At 44.3% G+C, this 25,147-nt stretch overlaps 1 protein-coding gene across 3 annotated transcripts in view; it reads left to right on the forward strand.

Moving 5' to 3' along the window:
• Positions 1–25,147, forward strand: part of Hlf (HLF transcription factor, PAR bZIP family member) — a 51,528-nt gene that overhangs the window by 20,358 nt on the left and 6,023 nt on the right. For all 3 annotated transcript variants that reach the window (XM_042673970.1, XM_042673971.1, XM_042673972.1), the window contains exon 3: positions 24,309–24,529. In XM_042673970.1, coding sequence (XP_042529904.1) covers positions 24,309–24,529 — 221 coding nt within the window. The remainder of the gene's footprint in view (positions 1–24,308; positions 24,530–25,147) is intronic.

Raw genomic sequence — 25,147 nt, forward strand, 5'->3', positions numbered from 1 at the left:
TAAGACTTTTCGAAGGCTGGGCCTATGCCAGCATCTAAGGAAGGAACTCCAGCAAGCCTCCTGGAATGGCGAACGTTGTAAAAATAAACAAACGGACCTCTTCCATTTGATTTTCCCTTACTTGTCTATTTTTGTTTCTCTCTGCTCCCCTCCCCTCCAACTTGTACTTAAGCACCCTATAGTACCCTGCCGTCTCCACTCTTCTAGCTCTTTATTCTCGGGGACCACACTGGCTGTTTTCCCTTCAGTAAAGCACATATCTAATTTCATAAAAGGAGAATTGGGATAAAAGAAGACTCAGTTACTTCTGTGGATCATTTCCTCCTCCCTTCCCTGCCTGATGGCTGCTTGAAGCCTCTCATGGGCTTGAAAATAAAGTTGCTTTTGGCATGTTAAACACTCCTTAGGAGAGATCAAAATGCTTTAAAAAAAAAGTGATGTATTGGAGTATACAAGTTTCTCCCTTCCTTCCTTCCTTCCTTCCTTCCTTTCTTTCTTTCTTTCTTCCTTTCTTTTCCTTTCTTTCTCCATCCTGAGGCTTGAACCCTGGGCCTGAGTGTTATCCCTGAGCTCCTTTTCCTCAAGCCTAATGCTCTACCACCTGAGCCTCAGTGCTACTTCCAGCTTTTTCTATGATTAATTGGAGATAAGAGAGTCTCATGGATTTTCCTGCCCAGGCTGGCTTGGAACCCTGATCCTTAGATCTTCGCTTCCTGAGTAGCTAGGATTCTAGGCCTGAGCCACCAGCACCCGGCTCAAGTTTCTCTTTGTTCAATGAGCTAGATCTCTTTGGTGAAAATCAACAGTTTTTTCCCCCACCACAACTAATAAACTCCCTAAGTGCCAAGCCTCATTATGACTCTCCTATATACTACTTGGAAAGGTTATTTTGTCTGTCAGTAGCAGGAAGGCAAAGCAACGACCAATCAAGACTGGAAGAATTTTTTTTTCTCCCCCAGCCAGATGTCCATTCCAGGCTGCTGCTTCACAGGGCAGGCTGCCCACCCATGGGAAGTCTCTCTCATCACAGTGGATTTCCCCCAAATCTCAAAAATCAGTGTATAGCCCCCTGCTGGTGAGTAGTGAATCCTTTGCTTACTCTGCACAAGGCAGGTAACAGAGGCCTATTCCACCTGTCTCAAGAAATCTGCTGGTAATTAAGCTTGAAAAATAATGCCAGATTCTCACGTGGTTGGGTAGATGCTTTAGCGCTTGGTTGCTTCACAGAGTAATACTGTGCCAGCCACATTAGAATTTCAGACAAGTGTGGGTAAGATTATAGAAGAGATGGAATCACCTTGCACTTTCAAAGAGGTCTTCTGAAAGTATTGAGAAAGGAGTTCAAGTTCAAAAGTCTATTTGGAGTGATGTTCCCCTTCCCCTTATCAATGAGAGTGGTGTTTTTCCCTCCAAGGGAACTCAGAGCTTTGTATTTTCTAGGCTACTATTCTACCCCTTGATCTATATTTCCAACTTTGGAATTATATATATTTATTTGTCAGTCATGGGCTTGAACTCAGGGCCTGTGAACTGTCCTTGAGCTCTTTTGCTAGCACTCTACCACTTTGAGCCACAGCAGCACTTCTGGTTTTCTGGTGGTTAATTGGAGATAAGAGTTTCATGGACTTCCCTGCCCAAGCTGGCTTTGATCCTCACATCTCAGCCTCCTGAGTAGCTAGGTTTATAAGCGTGAGCCACCAGCATTCAACAGACTGATTTTTTTTTTTTTGTCAGTTGTGGGGCTTGAACTCAGGGCATGGGTGCTGTCCCTGAGCTAGCACTCTACCCCTTAAGCCACAGTGCCACTTCTAGTTTTTGAGTGTTTAATTGGAGATAAGAGTCTTACAGGGACTCTTCTGCCTGGGCTGGCTTTGAACCACAGTCCTCAGATCTCAGCCTCCTGAGTAGCTAGGATTACAGGTGTGAGCCACTGGCACTCAGCTCAGACTGATACTCTAGGGTCACAACTTTTTTTTTTTTCTGGGGCAGGTAGGGTGGAGGGTAGTGAGGATTAAAGTTAGGCTCTTATGCACACTGAGTATCACTCCACCACTGAGCCCTATCACGTTCTATTTTTGATTGGCAAGTGCTCTGGAGGATGGTTGAGAGTCACCTCTGTCAGGTTGTGTCCATTTCCCCATTATTTATATGGGGATTACATGCTTGGTGTCCCAGCAGTGATACAAGTAAGCCCTTGGCTCGTTGCCACTGGCCACCCAGCAGAACATCGCCTAAGACATCTGCCCTCTGCACCCACTTAGGAAGTGTTCAGAGGACATAATTTCATTGTGTAATTATCCGAGACAAAGCACGATGCATGTCCTTTTTTTTGGTCAGTCATGGGGCGTGATCTCTGGGCCTGGGCGCTGTCCCTCAGCTCTTCAGCTCAAGGCTAGCGCTCTACCACTTGAGCCACAGCACCACTTCCGGCTTTTCCTGCTTATGTGGTGCTGAGGAATCGAACCCAGGGCCTCATGCATGCAAGGCAAGCACTCTACCACTGAGCCACCTTCCCAGCCTGGTGCATGTCCTTTGTGCATTATAATACTGAAATCCACTGTGCCTGGACTACTTTGGGAACCAGTCATTTAAGTGGTAGGACTTGAACCTGGCTGCCAGTGTATGAATGCTTGAATCCTGCGGGATTATCTTATTCTGCTTAAGGCAAGTGAAGGTCTGATGAAGCCACCACCCCAACTCCCATGGTACTCTGTAATTCACCAGGGCCCTGCAGTTGACTCTAGAGGTTCACAAGGGGGGGGAACTTCTATCTCTAGCACCAAGTTACCTGCTTCGTACCAGAGTTAGTGCTCAGCAAACGCTGGACGAATGCACAAACTAACAAAGGTGCTGTTTGCATTAGCAATAGTTTTAAATGAGTATTATGCTGGTGGAAATGTTCCAACATGGAGAATCTTTGCAAAAGGTCCTGACAGTGTGTGCAGGGAGTTTTGGGTCAGGCCTGAGCCAGCATGGTCTCAGAGGAAGCTGAGCGTAGACATCCCCATGCTGACAGAGAGACAGGTTCAGGGTCCTCATGAGGCTCCTATGAGCTGCTTTGCTTACCTTTTACTGTTTTCTGATTGGTTGCTGAAGCCAGAGGCGAAGACAGTTTTCAGACAAGAAGATGTTAGATATCCACCCCTTAATCACAAGAGACACAAAGACACAACTGAAGTCTCCATGTTCCCTGATCACTGTGAGCGTTCTTAAAACTCATCCAACAGGTCCCTAGCTGGGATTGTAACTGGCTAAGTAGAAAAGTTCCATGCAGGGGAAGGGGGAGGGAGAATGCAGACTTTTTTTCAGGACAAAAAAAGCAAAAAACAACCCAACTTACATTTCTTTGGAGACAGGAGAGTGCCTCTCCAGGGAGACACATTAGGGCGTAACTTCATTGGGTTATGAGATTTGATGGGTTGACACGGTGATGCTTCTCCCCACCTTGTTGTACTCACAAAAGCAGACGTGACTCTAGAAGAGAGGAACTTCCTCAGACCATGCCGTGAGCAGTGGCAGCCCACTGCTGAGGGAGGTTGGGAGCTGAGGTTGGAAGCTTCCCTCAGGTTTGGTACAGCAGCAGGGAAGAGGCTTTAGAAGGGCTGGATCCCTAGATTTGGGATGCCCTCAGTACCCCCTGCATAGTACTCATCCTGAGCTCCTCCCTCCCCCTGCCCCCATACGTCCTGTGCCTGCATCAGGGAATATTGTGTGCGCCTCTGCTAGAGCTATTGACTCTAGGAAATTAATCATCCCTCTTGCCAGGGGGAGGCAGCAAAGTCCTAGGGACACAGCAGTACATGAGATTCTTCAAATACCTAAGGCATTAGAAAAAATAATTTTGAGAATGACTTATATACAAAAACCCTAAAATAGTATGTAGCAAGCACTCATATTCCTATAACACAGTTATAGGAATGATATAATATACATTTATATATGGATATAGAGCGATACATGTTTGCCTATATATGTGTACATGTATGTATGTATACATATATTCATATATAACTTATGTCTATATTCTCTATGTATCCAAACATTAAGCATCAGGAGGCTTTTTAATAAAAGAAACATGTTTAGTTTCACTGTCATAATTCCCAGTCTGTTTTCTCAGCTCTCCCTCCTTAGCGTTGCCTGTCCGTTTTATTAATAAATAAACCTGGTTTTAGCCTAGTTCATGGAATTCTGCGTTTCTCTTGGTTATACTATGCTGGAGGGCAGGAGGCTGGTTGGCCCAGAGTTTTTTTTCAGTCAGGTATACAAAGAGAGTATCTCATGAAGAACTCGAGGAAGTCCACACTGAAGTGATCGCCCTTCCTCAGTGCTAAGAAAAACAGAGAAGCAAATGAGCAAACCTCATCCCAACAGAAGGATTTGATGCAGTCCCAAGACACAGATGTCTGGGTTCTCTGGAGATGGCAATGAAATGACTGTCAAATTTGCCACTGTACTGGGTGACAGCCAGTCACCATTGTGCTCCAACGATGAAGGACAGACCTTTTTTCTTCCTTGTTCCTGTCTGGGCAATCATCTGTGCACCAACTTTTCTCTGAATAGAAAATTCCCATCAAATGATGGATAGAAAAGGAAAAACAGTACTAAGGAATCCCCTCTTCAGGGTTTATCCTAGTTCCGGCACTAGGTCACATGGTTTACGTCATGAAAACACAGCAGTTGTCGGAAGCTACTAGCATTAGTACTAGGTAGGAACTGTTATGCACTGACACATGAGCCACAGCCCCATCTGACAAGATCTGAGCAGAAAAGCACTGAAATGATGAGCACAGTGACTCGGAAGATGAAGGGACGGTGTAGGGGAGTCTGCTGTATCCCTGAGGCCACTAGCGCCAAGCCCACAGCACAGTCTGTTCACTTGGACTAGAAGGAAACAAGATTGATTGCCCTTGAGCCCATACTGCCCTGGAGATGCATGGAGCACATACTTGTACATTCAAGAGGGTCAGTCTTTTGCAAATAGATTTCCTTCTATGGAGAGAAGTCCTTACGGGGATGCATGCGTGAATATGTGGCCATGATGGGCATCAGTTGTGCAAGAGGAAGCCAGAATCCTCTGTATTCCTCTACCCACACTTCCCAGAAACACATCTAAGGAGGGCCCCTTGCAGATACATGGTGTCTAAAGAGAAACAGTGTCTAAAGAGATCTTTATAGGAAGCACCAGGCATGTAGCTAGCAAATAAATATTAGTTTCCTTACCCTTCCTGTGTGTAAGTTGTATGAGGGAGGGAAGCTTCAGCCACTTGGAATGCAAAAAATAGCTCTGCCTGTGAGGACGTGGCCTCGTTTCCCCTAGTGTGGACCAGATGTCAGGCTGCCTGTTGAGGGCTTAAGGAACGTGGTGGCTTCCTTCTTCAGGGCGCCACTGCTTCTCTCCAGATGGAGAAGCCTCCTTTTCCATGCATTTCTTGGATCTGAAAAACATGAACGTAAAGGGATGGATTGAGAGTTGCAGGGAATGGACCTTCTGTGTTCCCTTTTCCCCAAAGCATTTGTGTATATAGGGATTTTAGGCCTAATTTCTCATAGTTAAGACACCATGCCATTTTCCCTCTTGTTTAATAACATAATAAAAATGCATGGAGAACCACAGGCACACAGGATTAACGTTGGAGTGCATGTATCTGCTTTCTGGACCGGACATTTGCTGAAGGCCAAATGTTTAGCAAGCATGGAGGTAGGAGTTGGCAATTCAGAGGCAGGAAATGGAGAAATTTACCATCTGTGAAGAGATAATCAGCTGTGAACAGAGTGTGATAGCTGGTGGAAGAGCATGTCTAAGGTAGAACTAAGAAGATAAAAATGATCTGCTCTGAATAGGGAGAAAGGGGAAGATCAGAGATGATCCCTGATTTATGTCTTAAAGAATGAGCAAAAAATATCAGTAGACAGGAAGGATATGATAAATGACTCATTGAGTTTTTCTGGACTGATATTAACAGTGAATTTTTCCATTAAATAGGGAACAGTCATTCACAGGAAAGGATCGTTCATGTCAATGTCATGGTTCATGGGTCAGAAATACAAAAAATGAGAAAAGAGAATAGAAATATGTATGCTTTTGAGGGACTGAGTGCCCCCAACTCCTCAGAGCAGAGACTTTTCTGTACAGTGTGTGTTGGAGGTAGGGGACCAACACCTTTACAGTTCCATGGTATTGAACCACGTACCTCAAACATGGCGTGTTTAAGAGGTTAAGAGGGTAGAGGCGGCATAATTGATGTGATTTTCAAGTTGCTGTGGCAACACGCCTACTTCCAGAAAATTGGCGTTAGTAGGAGGGCAGGCAAGTATGTGTTCTTGCCCTGGGCTAACTTGTGTCCTGTATACCCTGTTCTGACTAAAGGTCTAGACATACTGAGAAGGTCGAACACTCCCACACACAGCTTACCGCTACCTGTCTTTGCGAAATTGACCCCGGGATAGGATAGGGAGGTGAATAAAGTAGAACAAAGATTACAGGGGAACAGACGGAGAAGAGGGAGGTCTGAGTTAATGTTACCAGCTCTTCAGGTAAATATCACCCTCATGTTGTAATATTTGATTATTGAGAGATCCGTGGATTTGGTATTTCTTCTTTTTCTTTTTTTTTTAAAGGTACGTGGTCTATGAGTACCTATCTGAGTAAACTTACCTTGGCAAGAAGCAATAGCTGGGAATGTTTCAGAGCATAAGTAAAATAGTCTTTAGAGTGGGGAGGGGGGAAAGTTTTGGGGTTAATGAGAAATCGGTTGTAGCAAATTTTGAACACCTGGGTGATGGCTTCTACAGCACCACCTTCTAGGGAGTCACACCTATGATGTGGTGTGAATACTCTCACTACCTGGGTCCTTGATTTCCTCCCAGACATGCCTGTGGTGCCTGCTCCTTGTATCCACAGGGGGCCGTTTCCTCTATCGGAGTGATTCTTAATGTTGGTTTCACATGAGAATCTCGGATGGACATTTTTTTTTCTTAGTATTATTTATTTATTTTACTAGTGGCAGTTTTTTAAACAATTTATTTAAAAATATCTCATTGCCAAAGCATCCCAGAATGCTTGTTAAAATGAACCAGAACCATACAGTAGTATAACTTGAGTTCCCGGAGTTAACTATCAACAGTTGCTTGCCTACGTAGCTTTTGTCTTTATAAACACACAGGGACATACTCACCATGCATCTCTACACATGTGTGGGTGTGCAAATGGGAATATAGAAATATTTATGTGTGTATACTCACATGCATGTGTGACAGTGTTACACAACTTGCCTTTTAGAGTTTACTCTCGTTGGAAGATCTTTCCACCATGGTAGGTATAGATTCATCAGCTACATAGAACCCCATTGTCTGGATGCGCTATGATGCATTGAACATTGTTTCTAGGTTTTTAAGTTGGTTCTTGCTGTGGATACTGTTGCTCACTTGCGTGGTAGATAGATGTAAAGCTTTGTTCCTCGATGCAGAACTGCTGGGTCCCAGTGTGTAGGCCCCAGAAGAATTGAACTGATTCACACTCCCACTAAGAGAGTGTGAGAAAGTGATTTCCTCTTTCATTCACAAGTAAACAAAGCAATCAGAGAACCCAGGCCTGTTTTCAGATGTTCTGACTGAGCTGGGGAGGGTGTTGAACATCTGTCTTGCAAAGAAGCTGACTGGTAAATCTCATCTATATCCGGGGTTGAAGATTTTAGCCATAGGTAGAAAATAAAGTTAGGAGATACCATTCCTAATTATTACATGTAGTCACGTTCTAGAGATCCAAACAACAAGACCTTACTTACTGTTGTGATTAGAAAAAATAGAATGACTTTACAATTTTTTTAAATTTTTGTTGTCAAGATGATCTATAGAGGGGTTACAGTTATGTAAGTAACGCATGATTACGTTTCTTGTCTGTTACCCCTTCCCGTATTTTTCTCACTCCTTCCCACCCCTCCCATTCTTGCCCTCAAGTTGTGTAGATCATTTCCAACATATTATTGTCTTGTGAGTATTGCTGATGTATAGGTTTCCCCTTTGTCCTTTTTCTCACCATCTTGTTGTTCTCCCTCCCTTCCCTAATTCAGATAAACGTATATACAATACCTAGGGTACCAAAATCGAATGCAATGACAACAGGGGATAAACCATAGGGGGAAAAACACAAGAGAAAAAAGAAATCACGTAGTACATTGAGATCAACAACAACAAAGAAAAAACTTCGTGTCCATGTCTGGGAGTTCATTTCTCTTAGCATCATCTTATATGGTCATGTGTACATAGCTATTGAGCTTTTCTTCTCATCTGCTAAGATTATCTTAGATGTATACTAACTATTACAAATAAGGGAGACCATGGTATCTATTTTTTCCCCATGATGCCTACTAAACTGGAGATCTCTATTTAGGCAGACAAAAACATTGAATGGATCTGTTTTTATTACAATAGCACATTTAAAGCAACAAAAGTCAGAGGAGTAGCACTTAGGTTCTGTTTGATACTTTTCTTATCATTCTTTCATAGACTTTTAAGAAAGAATTACTTAATTTCCTTTGGTATGGTAGATTTTGTAAATATTAAAAAGTCAATGTTACCTTCTCTTATGTGGAAAAAATAAAAAACCCTCTCCAGATTGGGACATTCATCAGCTTTGGAAATTCAAGATTTTCTTCTTTCTTTTGCTTCTTTCTTTCCCACAAATTGAGTTGGGGAGGGAGAGAGGAAAGGGGAGAGAAGAAAGGAAACCTGTTCTAAAAATTACCCACCTTAAGGAATTATCTCATCCACTGCCCTTCTTTACATCCTGTTTCAGAACCAAATCACCAGCTCCAGTTCTTTGATGCTTTCAATTGAGGCTGTGACTTATCAACCTCTTCTGCATGCTGCAAAGTCCCCATCCTGCTCAGGCACACCAGGAAGCCAGTCGACACTTTGATTCCCCCTCAGATGCCGAAATCTATTTGTCTTTATCCGGCAACACTACCATCTTTTCCTTTCTGAAAAGTCTGACTCCTGCCCCCTCCCACCTGGCATTTGCCTGGTACATCTTCACTGTTAAGTCTCCTTATCGGCCAACTCAGCTCTCATGATTAAGAAGTGACTTCCATTCAGTGGTTTGCATTAGGAAATACTAGCTGGGCAGAATTTGTCAACACACTGGAATTTCAGAAGTAGTCTGAAATTTTCTTGGTCCACTAAAAGGTCACAGTCGTTTTCCTTCACGTGCATGGTGAACATGGATTTGAAGTGCTGAGAGCTATCAAATGGATGATTTGAGTGTTTCATGATGACTTACCGCCTAGTTTCTCTTTACCCTAGGACGACACAAACTTCACCTTGTGCCATGGAATATAAAAGCAGAGTTTTGTCCCGTGAAGATTTCTCTATAGACTACATAAGACAGGAGCCAGATGGGTTTAGCTTGGCTAATCTTAGTACAAGCTTAAAATTTTTCCATTTTTCTGAAACAACACATTTCTAAGAAGTTGTCTGGTGTAAAATATTATTCCAGTACATGTACGAGAGGCTATAGGACTGAATCATTGCAGGTTTATAAATATGTTTGAGAGCTTACATGCCCTTTTCTCCTTACCCATGTGAAAAGAACTGCATTTAATAAACCCCTCTGTTTTTTATTACTTGCCTAAATCAGCAGTTGCTCAGAAACTTTCCTCCTCTGTAGGACTTGAATTTATTTTCAAAGTCCAAGTTTGCCCTTTTTTCCCCCAAGTCTTGGCTTGCATCTGAATATAAAATTCAGATACACACTCAATGAATGAATGTTAATTCTGTAAAATGTGTGTGTTGCTCTGTAGCCTTCCCTCTCTTCTTCTTAAGTGACTGGAGACCAGGCTGTCGCATCTTTATAATGTCCTTCCTGTCAGCAGGAAGATGTCAGTCTTCCTCATCACACCTGGTATATATCCCCTGGACAGTAACAAGACTTCTGAAATAGCAGAGTGCTCATCAGTAACTGCGAAGGCTGGCAGTATTGGGAGACTGCTCATCTTAGCCCCAATAAGACCCTGGGGACACAAAAGAATCTATTTTGTTTAAGTACCATTTGACTCCATTGATTTATTCCACAGGAATCTATATTCCTCACTTAGCATACACCCCCGTACACACAGCTCCTATCGCCTAGCAACACTTACTTAATAACCTTTCAGAATTATCATTAATAGGGAGGAAGAGAATGATCCTGTTTTGTGTCATTTGCACAGCCTATGGGCTGTCTCCAGTTGTAGTCTAGAGAGGGTGTTTATACAGGCATTTTCACCGGCCATGCTGCTCCCTTCCCTCACATCATACTCCAGATACAGAAATAAAATGCATACAAAGATGGCATAAGAAGGTTAAGTAATATGTGCAATCGACAGCAAAAGGAAGTGCCTCCATTGTCTAGGTTTCTCATCCTACCATGCTCCTATGGGCTTCCCACAAGCCTGCCTACAGCTCACCCCTGGAATCACATGAGGATCAGTCCAGATAGGAGAGGCTGTGAGACACTTATCGCCAATTAACCACCAGAAAACTGGAAAGTGGAACTGTGGCTCAAAGTGCTAGACTTGAGCAAACAACAACTCTCAGGAAGAGTGTCCAGCCCTGAGTTCAAGCCCCAGGATCTGCAGCAAACAAAACAAAAGACTCCACATTTCTCCCACAGACCTAAATCACCTACAATCACAAGAAGCATCTACGAACTCCTGCCTTACGTAGGTACCATGTGAATGTTCCTTAAGAGAAATTGTGCCACTTAAGCTTTGTAAACTATGTCTTTGGAGCTGTTGGACATGTGTGGAAGGGAGTGGAAATGTAAAAAATTTTTCAAGTGAATGTTAATTTTAAATATAAGCTCATCCAATCCCTAGTCATTGGACCCCATGCAATGTATTTAATCTGTTCTAGTTGCATTGTTGCTTATCTGTCTGATGAAGATTATTCGATTAAGAGGCAAAGTAATGCATCATGAGCAATCCACAGTGTCCTCAGAAGCCCTTCTCTTTAGTCAGCTCCATTTCTCTGGATTGTCCAAACTCTGGTTTACTTCTTACAAATTCTGGCCTCTCCTGCATGCCTTTCTTCCCTCTTGGTCTTTAAAGCATCATAGTTTCTCCCCCAGGGCCTTTATTTTGATTTTCTTCTCACTGTCTGTATTCTTTCCAGAGACTTCAGGCTGATTATGTCTGTACCTGCAGCTCGCATTGCTGTTTTGAAGTCTAGATGCTCCTATGAAGCTGAGGCCTCTGACCTCCATGGGCCTCCATGTGGAGTCCCTGGGCCCTGGAGGATTAAGAGAGCCCTCAGACACTGTCTGTTCCTTGGAATGGACTCATTTATACGTCCAGGCTAATCTCACCTTTTCCTTTTCTGTGTCTAGTTGGGCAAAAGTCGTATCCAGCCCACCTTACTCATAACCCTGAAACCCACACAGCCCACCATGGTTGTTTCTTCTTTTAATCCTGCCTCTGTGCAGGGAGGGGTCACATGCCTTCCTGAAAGGAGTCAGTCAGGTGACTGCCCTGCACTTTGTTAATCCATCCTTACTCCTTTGAGGGTAAAATCTGGATATCTCAGGCCATTGCCTGTCCACTCTCAACTTGTACTCCTCTTCTGGCCCCCAAGTTCAAGATAAGGAATATAAGCACATCCGCTACCATCAGTTCTCTGAATCATACATTCTCTCCTGTCATTACATCTTCATGTAATTGTTCCCTCTACCTTGATCATCCTTCATCTCTTCCCTCATCTGGCCAATTTCCCTTTACTCTCTCTGCATCTGGGTTAGTGATCAACCCTTCAACCCCAACCTTCGGACCCCTGTGTGAAGCCACACTCTTAATCATCTGTTTACTTACCGGATTCCACCTCCACACTGCATGCTTCCAGAGCTTGGGTTTTATTGATATGTTCTCAGAACCTAGCCCACGGTTAGTGCCCACTGAAAGTTTGTTAAGCAAATGACTTCTTTTTAAAAAAAAAAATCAATAACCTTTTGTTAATCATCTGTACAAGCCAGGGGCATGGCCTTGGCCTGGAAGGATTTAAAATAAAATTTGAGCATATGTAATTACTTAAAAGTTATGAAGTCACTTAATATATATATACATATCCATTCTAGGCTGATACATGCTAACTGCAAAGTTGTATCATCAGCATTAAACATAAGAGAAGTTGATAGGAGCTATCTTCAACAGCACTGGGATAGGGAGGAGAAGGAGGGCTTCAACTGGACCATGATGATGGTAGAACAAGTAGAGACGGGGAGGATCTGAAGCAAATGTGCCCAGAGACAAGACAGATCAGCTCAGTTCAAACAGAGAGTACAAGACAGGAGCAATATGTCTGACAGGGGAGGTCTTTGCTTCCCAGATGGGAAGCCATTGGTTGCTTTGATCATAGTGAGGACAAACTAGGAAGAATCATTCAGCCACTCTGTGGGAAGATGAGGTTGCAGGTGGCAGAAAGACCAGGTAGGAAGGTCTGCAATTGTCTAAGTCCCTTGTGAAATGATTTATACCGGGCCTGTGGCAGGAATCTGCAATACACAATATTTGCTGAACTCGAAGAAAGAATTTTTTTTAATTGTTAAAGTTGCAAGGATCCTTTGCTAGGGTCCCAACCTCTCCTTCCATTAATTAATGGATGAGGAAGAGGGGAGGGAGGCTCCTGGAACCTCTATCTCTAAGGTTCCCATTACAGATAGGGTCTTTGGATTCCAGTCGATTCCATTCCATTTCTCCATCCTGCCTGAGAGGGGTCACTGAAGCTTAAAACATAACAAGATTGAGTAAGGTTCGCAGCATGAGGAAACCTGTGGCAGAGGCTGATGGTCAACAGGCTGGAGGGGGAGTTTGCCTTTAACGTAATTGGCTGAGAATACAGCAGGTCTGTAGGCAGTGACCAGAAGTCCACAGATCGGTTAGGACTCTCTGTGAACTTCCGTGTGAGAGAATTGCAGAGAACACTGGCGGGAAGCCAAGGCAAGGAGCTTTTAGAGAAGCATGCTGGCTTGTGGGAGCTGTACTTAGAGACTGGAGCAGGGCAGAATTGTGGGTCTCCTGGAAAAGCTGCCCATCTAGAGGCACACCTGAATCCTATCTATGTTCATCCAAATGTACAGATGTAACAGAAGTCCTGCTTTCCTCTCTTTGTTTAGTTTAGCTCAGGGTGTCACTCTAGAGAGCAAGCCTGCACTCTTGGTGTGCACTTAGGATCCATGTTCACAGTGGACATCAGCAAACACCACTGCTTCGTTAGTCTCCTGCCTCACTGTCTCCTCTAAGTCGGAACCAAAATTTCCCTATAACCCAAAAGGGAAATAGCCGGTGTCATAAGTAGCCATGGCAGCACTTTGAAAAGTTCAGGTTTCAAATGACTAGGTCTGCAGCTCTGATGATGGATGGAAGAGCTGCCCGGGGTCTAGGTGTGTGTGTGTGTGTGTGTGTGTGTGTGTGTGTGTGTGTGTGTGTGTGTGTGTGTGTGTGTGTGTGTGTGTGTGTGTGTGTGTGTGTGTGTGTGTGTGTGTGTGTGGTCATTGAAACACGGGAAAAGCCTTTCTCTGAAAAAAGACAGTCAGTCTGAGAGCATGTCTCCCTGCTACGTAAGAAGACAGGGCTCTGCTCATTCTAAGGAGAGCCACATACGTTGCTTAGCAGCTCAGTCGCTCTACTGGGAAAATGTGCACACTTAGTCCTCACCATGTCACAGGGCTGGCAAGAGGGCAAAAGGAGCCCATAGATGTGCAGCAGGTACACTGGGGAGATCCAGATGTTGGTGTTGAAGGAAGAAGACCCTCCTTTCAGAGCACTTCTGTGGAACACTGAAGATCTTGACAGCCATCAGCCCCCTGTGGACCTCTGCAGAGGATGAGGAGATAGTGGCCTTGAGTTTCCACTTCATCCCTTCCATTTGTCTTGTTGGCTTGTCCTTTAGTAGGTGGGGTTTTATTGTCAAGCAGATTACAATGGGCTTTCTTTATTACACCCTTCCTGTGTTACTCCGGCAATCTTGGAAGAAAGACCCTTTCAGCAAGACAGTTTCCAGAATTTGAACCAACTAGCAGTTGGCTAGCTGTCTTATGAAGCCTTCCTTTCTCCAAGTCTTAATAGTACACAGGAAACTACTCTTGTCCCTCCATAGTGCTAAGTGGTGGAAGGCGGTATGGGGCAGAACCATGGGTATGGGGACAGACAGGGAGGGCCTTCTTGCTTCTCATTTCACGACTGTTCATACCCACCTCTCAGGGGCCCAGTGTTGCAAGATCTAAAATATGTCTCCCGCTGGTGTTGAAGACAGCTGGCACTGTGAATTTGTTTCTGACCACCCTGTTCCTTCTCTACCTCCAGATGCTATGATAGCTGTAGGAAAGGTATAGATGTAGAATGTAGAAATCCCAGAGCCACCAGTGCCCTGTCTTCTGCCACCTTCTGATCCCATAGGTCTGAGGAGGGGAGGTTGGCCTAGAGAAGAGCTGGTAGAGGGGTAGTGATGGGAAATCCTGGGGCCACACGTGCCCCGACCTCTAACGGGAACACTCATTCTCTCTCCACCTAACTGCCTCTTCAGGCTATGGTTGTGAGCTCTCGCACCGAAGCTCAGAGGATTCAAGGAGGCAGGTTTTGCTGACAGCTTTTGGCAAGAAGCATGATGACACACACCCTTGGAATGAGAGGCCTTGCTAATCCCGGCCAACCTCCTGCCAAGTGAGAAGCTGCCAAGTCAAGTTAGGGCCACTTTTGAGTGCTGATGCACCACCTCAAGGCAAAGTGCTTGTCCTGGGCACAGGGTCATGTGTGTTGATGTCTAACAGGCTTAGCTGGAGTGGGGACTAGAGGAAAACAGGACAGGAGGGAAGTCAGGTCTCCACACCTACTAAAGGGGCCTTCTCTCATTGCTGTCTAGCCTCAGCAACCCTTTAAGGGGAGCGATTCCTCCACTTGACAGGGCTTCAGGGCAAAACAAGCCTCAGCCAGAGCTGGGGGGGTGTTGGGCAAAGCTTTGATCTGTCTGTGTGTTTTCTGATGAGCTGTGTTGTTTCCTCCAGACCCAGCAGAGAGACCCACGATGGGGACAGAGCATCAGAACAATATTACAAGTGTCTCTACCCCGACTCAAAGAGAACATGAATGGGCCTACTCATCACTTAAGGTTATAGACATAAAATACTCTTTCCCGTGAAGTGAGCTGTGTAGCCAACTTCCTGTACACATAGCAGGACGTATTTGTCTCCCTTTCTGCCAGCATTCCTCAGCTGTCTCAGAACTAGGCCTAGTGTCTTGCTTACCCAGATGTTTCTTCTTACATATACAATGCTCGAGGGGTTGCAGGGACAGGAGCCCCATGGCTCAGCTCACCTCTGTTTGGTTAGATACAGTCGTGCCCTTGGCATCAAGCTCGCCGTGTAGGGACTATGGTTGTAAAGAAGGCAGAGGAGGTCAAAGAAGAAAAGAGAGAAGAGAAGGAGGTGGCTTCCTGTAGCTCCTGGGAGTTCATGTTCTGAATGGAAGCTGTGCCTCTTTGGAGGACTAGCTCATACCCAGGCATCTGTTGAGGCTGAAGAGAAAGACCTCTGGAGAGACTGCCTTTTCTTCTCCAGCTGCCTCTCTGAGAGGGAAGTGAAGGGCAGTGGGAAGCGTGGGCTAGGTGTCAGGCCAACTTGAGTCACACCCATCCTGGTGCCCAGATTTCCAGCTGTGTGACCCCCATGCCTGCGGCTTCATCCCTCACTCTCCACTTTATCACTCTTACGATAAGTGACCTTGTGTGAGTCCAAGCCAGCCTCCGTCCCTGGCTTGCCCTTGAGCCTTCTGTTTCCTTTATTAATCAGTTCCATTCCTCATAGAGTTATTATGAGGATTAACTGAGGTGGTACATCTTGAGGGCCTGCTGGGAACTAGGGGTCCACCCGGTGACCTGTCAACACTACTAACATTGATTGCACCATGGGCAGAGTGGGCTCACTTGCATTGTGTTCTGAAGCCTAAGCTCAAGGAAGGAGCTGGCTTTAAGGTGTTAATGTGTTTCCCTTGTTTCTGTCGACAGCTTGTTGCTCTGTGAAGGGACTCGTTGGATAAGAGCCGCTGAGATCAAAGGCATCTTTACAGTGAGCCTTTCGGTGTAATTGTTCTGCAGTCCTAAGAGAGAACACTTTCTGGGTACCATGTACAAAAAATGCGGCAGAGAGGAGAAAGAAATGGGAAGGGAGAAGGGGGGAGGGTTCTGGGGGGGGGATGGAGAGAGAGAGAATAGAACGTGATACTACGTCAGGCTCTAGGACCCTTGAAAATAAAAAGCTCCAGACAAGACAAGCTCCTAGAAGATGATGGGTTTAGAAAGACATTTTCCGGTTTCATCTTTGACTAATACTTTCCTGTGTCTCTTCTCCTTTCTTCCTTCTTCTGCCTTTGGGTACCTCCACCTGTCCCTTTTTTTTTTATTCCTCCTTCCTTCCTTCCTTCCTTTCTTCTAGCTATTCTCTGTTCCACTTTTGGTCTCCTAATTCACTCCCCTCTCTCCCTTTCCTCCCTCCCGCTCCCTGCCATCCCATACCTCGCTTGGGGCACTGACACACTAGGGTGTGAGCATCTGCCACATCCTTTGGGGTGTGAAGCCTCTGGGCCAGGGCCAGCTTGCTCGGCTTATCAACTGTATTTCCTAATTGGATAAAGCAGCAGGCCTGCAGCACAGCAACACACATTTTGCTCTTTTTCTTCCTCTTTGTTTTCTTCTACCCCATTTGTCTCCAGCTCTTTGGTCCCTTCTTCTTCCTCCTTCCTCCTCATTTCTTCAAGAAGCAAGAGACAGGGCAGTGGGGGGCGGTGGGGGAGGGGCAGTGGTCTCTAATGTTAGCACATGGAAAAGGAATCCCTGCTTGATAACAGGAGATGGCCTTTACTTGGAGCGTGTCTCCCAGCAGCTCTGTGGCACTACAGGAATATGAGCAGGAGGAGGAAGGACAGTCAGGAGGTAGTCTAGAGAAGCAGGCTTAGACACGAGCAAGAGTTTGCACAGTTTATTTTGAAGTCTCTGTGATCGGGTTGTGTCTGTATTTTATATTTGTCTTCACAATGTAGACCTTATATGGAGGACTTCCCAAGTACTGTGCATTGCTCTGAGGCCTTTACTGATGTATGGTATTTCATTCATTTCTCACACAACACTATCAAATGGAGGGTTTTGTTTTGGCCTTTTATTCACACATGCCCAAGTGTTTATTACTTTCAGGCTGCAGAATCAGAATTCAAACCCAAGCATGGCTCACTTCATGGCCTCACCACTGTCCTGAGCACATTTCACTCCTGTTACCATGTTTAACGTGACTGTAAACATCTCCCTGTAGGAGCTCTTGGCTCAGCCATTGATGGCCGTGGTAACACTCATCAAACAGTCACACAAACTCAGCAGCATACACGAATCAGGGTTTGTTGATTACGCATATTCAGTTGCTGTGGGTCAGTCTATGGCTTTTTCAACCTGGTTGGACTCACACCTCTGGGGAAGCAGGTGATTGAGCTAACCTAAGCTGGCCTATTCCACATGACCCTTCTCGTCTAGCAAGCCAGCCTGGACATGTTTATGGCGTTGACAGAAAGGCTACAGGGGAGACAGGAACATGCAAAGGCTCTCCAGACCCAGCTTTGCATCTGACACTCAGTTACTAATGCCACAGTCTGTTGGCCCAGACTCAAGGGTTGGAGAAATAGACTGGCTGGAACCACAAGGTTATTTGGAACAAGCCTGGGGTCAAAGAAGGTAAAACCTTTGCCTGTGAGGACCCAACTGCCTTGGCAGAGTGTTGTGCAGGAGATAATAGTCCCATGGGCCATAAGCTTTGAATGTACTTGGGAGAGGTTCTGATTTAATCCCTGTGACAGACTACACACATTCTTCACTGACCCAGGCATGCCACCACGTTAATTGGCTCCCTGCAGGTGCCTGTGGCACACACCTGTCATCTTAGCTACTCAGGAGGCTAAGATCTGAGGATCATGGTTCAAAGCCAGCCCTGGTAGGAAAGTCCAAAAGACTCTTATCTCCAATAAACCACTAGAAAACCAGAAGTGGCACTGTGGCTCAAGCAGTAGAGCGCTCACCTTGAGCCGAAGAGCTCAGGGACAGCGCCCAAGCCCAGAGTTCAAGCTCCAGACTGACCAAAAAAGAAAAAAAAAAAGGACTTTCTGAAGCAGGGACTATTTGTATTAAAAGGAGGTAGGATGTGAGCTCCTATGCTGGGTTCCATACAGAGTGAAAGATGCTATTGCAAATGCAAATTATGATCCTTTAGGGTCTTAGAAACCAATGGCAAACTGGTGATGGAGAACAGAGTGAGGCAGGCAGGAGAGAAGGATCTGAGAATAACTTTGAAGTACAAGGGATTTCACCTGTCAGTGTTAAAGAGACCCTTCTAGCCAAAATAAGAATGTTTTTCCCTTCTTTTCTCAGCCTTTCTTGGTAGAGGATAATGTTCGTCCACTTGCCCATATGCACCAAAGACAAATACTGGGGTATGGTGTTGGTTTTGATATGACTACTATGACTGCAATGTCTTGCTCACTTGACTGCCTAAATTAGGAGCAATGAGAAGGGCTGGAAGTGTGTTACAATTGGCCTAGAGTATTAAGTAATACAGAAAACTGTATGTTTTTACTTTACAGTGAAATATTATAAACAAAAAGCATTGACTTGAGAGGACAGGACATAGATTACCATTGTCCCCATTCATTGATGACTGCTAGCTACTCAGGTAATTGAACACACACTGCTAAGCTCTTATGAATTAAGGATTATCTTTTTGTTTTCACTTGTATTCTTTGGAGGTTTAGTCACACCCTATGAATGACTAGAGTGGAGAGCAAAAGGCTGAGGATGTAGCTCAAGGGTAGAGCATTTGTGTGTGCTGGATTGGATTTCACCTCACAAGAAGCAAAACCTTCTTGTCTGACACAAAAGTGAAGACTAACTGGGGTAAGGAGGTGACTTCTCATCTCTTTCCAGATTCCTTCAAGCCTTTTGTTCCACCCTTTCCTCCAGAAATCCTCCTTGGCATTTCTGGAAGTGACTTTTGTCTTGATGCTTCTAGAAGTAGAAAACAATGACTCTCAGGATCCCAGAAACTACACAATGATCTTGTCTACTCTGGATCATTTTTAAAAAGCCTTGGATAAATACCAAGCTCAAGGTTAAACAAATGCAGGAAGAAACCCACACGACGGTCTCAATCAATAGTAAGAGAAAAGGCACATAAAGAAATTTAATAATACATTAGGTCCAGCTTTCATAAAACATTTAGTACAATGGAATGGGGTGGAATTTCTTTTAACATGTCCAGCTGTATCTTCTAGGATGCTAGAACAAACCGTCATACTTCAGGGTGTGAAGCATTAAAGCATTTCCACAGCAATCTAGGACAAGTGGGATTATTGGTCTCACCACCTTCCACACGCATCATCTTGCAGCTAATGTAGCGAAATTAAACAATTTGTTTTAAATAAATTGGGATTTACAAACATAGAAAAGAATCCATAACTGGCTTTTGTGGTAAAAGAGAAGATCATTCATCTAAAACCTAAGAGCAGTTAGAGCTATTATAACTAAGCGTGGGTGTGGTGGTTCAGGCTTGTAATCCCAACTCTCAGGATGCTGAGGCAAGCAGGTCATGAGTTTGAGACCTGCCAGGGCTAAATAGCGAATTTAAGGCCACCGGTGCTATATAGTGAGATCCTGTCTCCGTAAAAAATAAATAAATAAATGAAATAGAAATAGAAATAGTAGGAGAGTCATAAAATAGCTAGAAACAAACCTAGCATTTTCAAACCAGTAGCTTTCTTCTGCCAGCAATAACTTACTAGGCAGTAAGGGAATTTACAGCAGTTGCGACTAGTATAAAACATGTAAGTTTGATAAGCTGAGCAAAACTGTGAAAGGTTAACATGAAGAAAAGTATAAGCTGAACTAATAAATGTAAAGCAAAACAAAACAAAACCCCTTGCTACTCCAAACTGTTCATCACTGAGCCCGCCCCTCATGTGGACAGAACTATCTGGCCCTTCCCTCAGCCTAAACCAGCTGTAACCTGTCCCAACACCGCTTCCTCAGGACCTGGAGCTCTTTTGCGTAGCTCATTCCCACAACACGGGAAGTACTTTCGTTTTGCTCTTGCTGTAGTAAACCGATACTTCTCTGATTATCCACGTGCATTTTGCACTGTTCCTTTTTAAAAACTCTGATCTTTATTTGACAAGCCAACCAGGAGATTTGAGGAGGTCCCCCTGTCCCCCAAACACACTCAGGAGCAAGTGACTTCATTCTCTTCAGATTCTGAAGAAATTAGCAGAGCATCTTTTCACTTTTACTATTTCTGGACTGTTATGTCGCAAAACTTGCATGACAGTGGAAGTTCCTCCTCTTATCTCCCGTGTCAGCTTAGGCCAAATAATTACCTATCAAGTTTCCTTTTGTAAACTATAAATTACAGAGTTAATATGTAAAGATTCAGGGCTTTTTGTGTATTTTCTCCCTTTTTGCCTTCTTGCAAATGGCACTAATATCGTTTTGGCTGTACAAAGTCCTTTGGAAGTTTTTTTCCCCCCTTTACCTTTTGCTTTCTTCTTGTATTAAGATAGATAAGTTTGTTATGTTAGTCATCCATAGCTCTTAGTCATGTGAAGCTAAATAAAAATGTTTAAAAGGACCTTTTAAAACATTCAAGCCACAATAAAGTTTACATACCTTCCTACCGCACTATGTGGACAGATGAAGAAGTAAAAAAGGAAACAGTCAGTAGGAAATGAGGTGAGACTTATTTGAGAAGAAGCTTATCTAAAAAAAAAAACAAAAAAAGATAAAAAAGGTTGCATACACAAACAAAGAAATGTTCCAAAAATTGAAACAGGGAGGCAAGGGCAAAAACCCGAAGGCTAAAAGCTGTTACAGCAGGTTAGTGTTAGGGTTATACTTAGGTAATCTTGATGGGATAATGATGGGACATGAAGACATTCTCTTGCTAGAAAGGCTGCACATGATAAAATAAGGTTTTATCTGAAAGGACTTTTTACCAACAAATAGGTTTTCCTATTGCAAAACATTTGTGGTGGGGTTTGTGATGGGGTATAACTAACAAAAGACTCAAGGCTTTTTTTTTTTTTTTTTTTTTTAAAGCAGTCATAGGGCTTGAACTCTGGGCCTGGGCACTGTCCCTGAGCTCTTCAGCTCAAGGCAAGCACTCTACCACTTGAGCCACAGCGCCACTTCTGGTTTTCCTGTGGTTAATTGGAGATAAGAGTCGTACAGACTTTCCTGCCCGGGCTGGCTTTGAACTGTGATTCTCAGATCTCAGCCTCCCAAATAGCTAGGATTACAGGTGTGAGCCACCAGCACCCAGCTTAATGCTTTCTTGATAAACTTATGAAAGGTTCTCTAAACACCTCTCCTGAAACCCCTACAGACCTGGGTAAAGAAGTGCATCACCAATCTCTGAGAAGACCTGCTCTGCTGTAGACAAATCTACTTTTGCTGTTATTGTTAAACTTTCCTATCATTTTCACTGTGTTTCCTATCTTGCCTTAATATCTCAACACACCCAAGGCCTAAGATACAGATAGTTGTGCTGACTTTCCCATAACAATACTATTTGTTATGTAATGTGGGAAACTGCATATGCAAAATGAATAGGTTGAAAAAGCAATTTGTGATAGATTGGCAATGTAGTCTCATTTAGTTTAAATCACTTATGTGTTCAAAAAACCAAGACATAAGGAAGGGGGCTCAGCATGCAGCTCAGGGATGGAGTGTTTGCCTAACTTGCTGGAAGGGGTTTATTAGAGATAAGAGTCCCTCGGCCTTTCCTGCCTGGGCAGGCTTTGAACTGCCATCCTCAGATCTCAACCTCCTGAGTAGCTAGGATTACAGGTGTAAGCACCAGCGCCCGGCTCAATGAGGCATTCTTAAATGATGATTCTTCATTTAAAAATTGGAAAATTCACAAGGGTCAGGAAACTACCATAAAAGCATCTTTCTCCAAGATCAAGTGACACTGTTACAGTTTGGAATAAAGGGGGGAAAAACAAGTCCAGCAGAGTGAATGTAACACAAAGTGTGGATAAACAAATAGGATGGCAGGAGAGTCTCTAGGAAGTAAAAAAGACTTGGCTCTGTTTTTTCAGCCTTCTTTCCTTTGCTGTTTGGCACCAAGGAGGCCATTTTCCTGGGCTCTGGTCCAGTTATATTTTGTCCATTCTTCAGGCAGGTAGGACTGACCTACTTCTTCTGTAGGAAAGGGCTAGAGTAGAACACTGGGAAAGGTTCTATAGAACGTGTGTGTTGGGGGGGGGGTCAGTAGTCATAGAATATTGACAAATAGAATACCAAAATATGTAGGAGGAGCTTGGAGCTACTTGGAGCAATTAGATTTGGGAAGTATTCATTAAAAGGATAGGAGAACAAGGGACATGTCTGTGAGGGTTGTTGTGATAGTTGTTGGGTAGTTTTTTTATTTCACAGTTTCTACAAGGGAAGTATCATCCTTGTTTGACTGAGATGTGGCTCATTTTTCCGAGGCAGTATCAAGGGACACAAATCACATTTAGCCTTGACACTATCCAGTATAAAACCCAGCAGTCTAGAAGCTGGAGCTGAGCAGAAGCTTGGCTATTAAGAACTCACCATCCTCTGCCAATACCCTTGGCAAGCAATGTACAGAGGGAGAGTAGGGACCTAGAAGGTCACCCAGAACATTCATTGTGCAAGCTCCCTATGAGGACCTTCCAGAAAACAAACAAGATTTCAGTCTTTCTAGAATCCAAGCCAATGAATTTGTGCTTCAACGGGGGTAGGTTTTTTGTTTTTTGTTTTGCTGGTCCTGGGCCTTGCACTGGGTCCAGTGTTAGCTCAAGGCTAACACTCTACCTCCTGAGCCACAGCACCACTTCTGGATTTTTCTGTGACTAATTGGATATAAAAGTCTCACAAGCTTTCCTGCTAGGGTTGACTTAAAGTAGTGAGCCTCAGATCTCAGCCTCCTGAATAGCTAGGATTACAGGCTTGAGCCACTGGTGGACCGCTGGGGTAGGTTTTGATGAGACCTAGAAGGTACTTCACACACTGACAGGGAGGAAGGAAGAGGAAATGGGCCATACACAGCCATGTCGTGTCCTCTCATTTATGCGCTGGACATGAAAGGAATGATTAAAAATAGAAGTGATGATACAGAGCTCTCAGCCTAAATGTTTTGAACCTGTTACTAAGTTCACTTTCTCCAGTAGAACATAGTCAGAAACACAATTAAGCTATAGTTCCAAGGGTATTTGAGCATCTCAGGGATGAAGCCTGTCTAATGCTCAAGTAGAAGTTACGTAGTCTCCATTATGACCTTTCTGATTTGTTAAATATGTTCTCAAATGTGTCCCTTTCTCACCGTCTCTGCTACCATTATTCATGTGTTCATGCATTGACTGGCTAAGATGAGCTTTTGGGGGGAGGGGGAGGGTAGAGTCAAGAGGCACAGGCCAGAACTAGCTCCACATCATCCAGTCCAGAACTCAGTAGTCTCTAGAAGCTGCTCAGCCTTCTATCTGATCTGTCTCTCCTTCAGTCGTTTCGTTGCACGGCTTGGGTCTTTCTTCCAAACTTCATCTAGTTGTTATTTCACTTCTCAGGATCTTTCGGCAACATTCGGAGCCTTTTCTGGTGGCCAGGTCAGTCGCCTCTCCTTGCTCCATCCTGTCTTTCGACCCAGTCTGCAACTACTGAAGGCTGTCTGGTGGCTTTTCACAGATGCAAGCATCTGTCTTGTCTGTGTGCCTGGAAGACCTTTTTGCTATTTTACTGCCTATCTCAAAATGCAGCGGAAACAAGCGTGGTCCCTGGGACGTGCTCTGTAACCTTAACCTCCTTTGTGTTAAGTGCTGTTCCTCACCCTCTGAAAGCAGATGAGATTTATTTCCATCTCACAACTTACTACTCTATACCAAGGGTTAATTATAGGTCTTTTCCCACAGTTCACGTGGGAAACAACTTACATGTAAAAACCATTGGACTCTTCCCAGCATACTGTTGGTGCCCCCCGAATGTGTGTGATAGGAAAGAATGTGAAGATGCATTGCTCCACCCCCAGTTTGTGAAGAGGTGTATATGGGTCTTTTGTTTTGCTTCCTGTGACTTGACTCAAGTCGTATTCAGCCTGCTAGGCTCTCAGAAATAACAGTGAAGATGAATAGGAAACATGGTGAAGATGTTACTTGAAGACTCTTGCCATTCCTCCTCAAGTACCACCATCCACTCTGTCAACCCGGGGTGCATGTGTATTAAAGACTTCTATGTTGTTCCAGGCCAGCTGTTGCCAGCAAACCGCAATACACCGAGTCCCATTGATCCTGACACCATCCAGGTTCCGGTGGGTTATGAGCCAGACCCAGCAGATCTTGCCCTCTCCAGCATCCCTGGGCAGGAAATGTTTGACCCTCGCAAACGCAAGTTCTCTGAAGAAGAACTGAAGCCACAACCCATGATTAAGAAAGCTCGCAAAGTCTTCATCCCTGATGATCTGAAGGTAAATTGGAACTGGTAATCAGGCTTTGGGCAAATGGAGAGTGGGATGAAGAGGCAAAAGAAAGGGAATGTCTGGTCCTGATTTTTTTTTTTTTTTTTTTGGCACGTTGCTTCCTCTCTGGGTGTCTTGTGAAGTAATGCTTTTGTGCCTTTGATACTGAACAGAAATAGGAGAATCAATAAGATGTGGGTGTGACATGTTAAGCCCGTGGAGGAAACCAACTTGGCCGCTCTCCTCCAGGTTAGAACCCCCACGGTCTACTGCCTTGGTAGTTAATGCAAATCAGGGTCTTCCAGGATTGGAAAGAGAGAGAAAATCATTTGGGCAAGCCTTCTGGACTTCAAAAGTCCCCCCCCCACACACACACACACACAACCCCTACACACCCAGGGCTTCCTTCCTTTCTTGGGATTTTCTGGTAATTCTACAATTTCCCTGAACAGAATAACAGACAGAGATTGAGCCTCCTTCCACCTTGATTACCTTGGATGACAGGATGAGATACGGTGAATGAAGCTGGTGGAGTCCCTGGCGCTTATTTATATGCCATGTTCACTTTATTTTGCAAGCAATGACCACTTGAGCTTATTTCTTGGTTGGTGCACTGCTCTAATGGAA

Source organism: Dipodomys spectabilis, unplaced genomic scaffold (assembly GCF_019054845.1).
Source record: "Dipodomys spectabilis isolate Male_0828 unplaced genomic scaffold, ASM1905484v1 ptg000018l, whole genome shotgun sequence".
NCBI lineage: Eukaryota > Metazoa > Chordata > Mammalia > Rodentia > Heteromyidae > Dipodomys > Dipodomys spectabilis.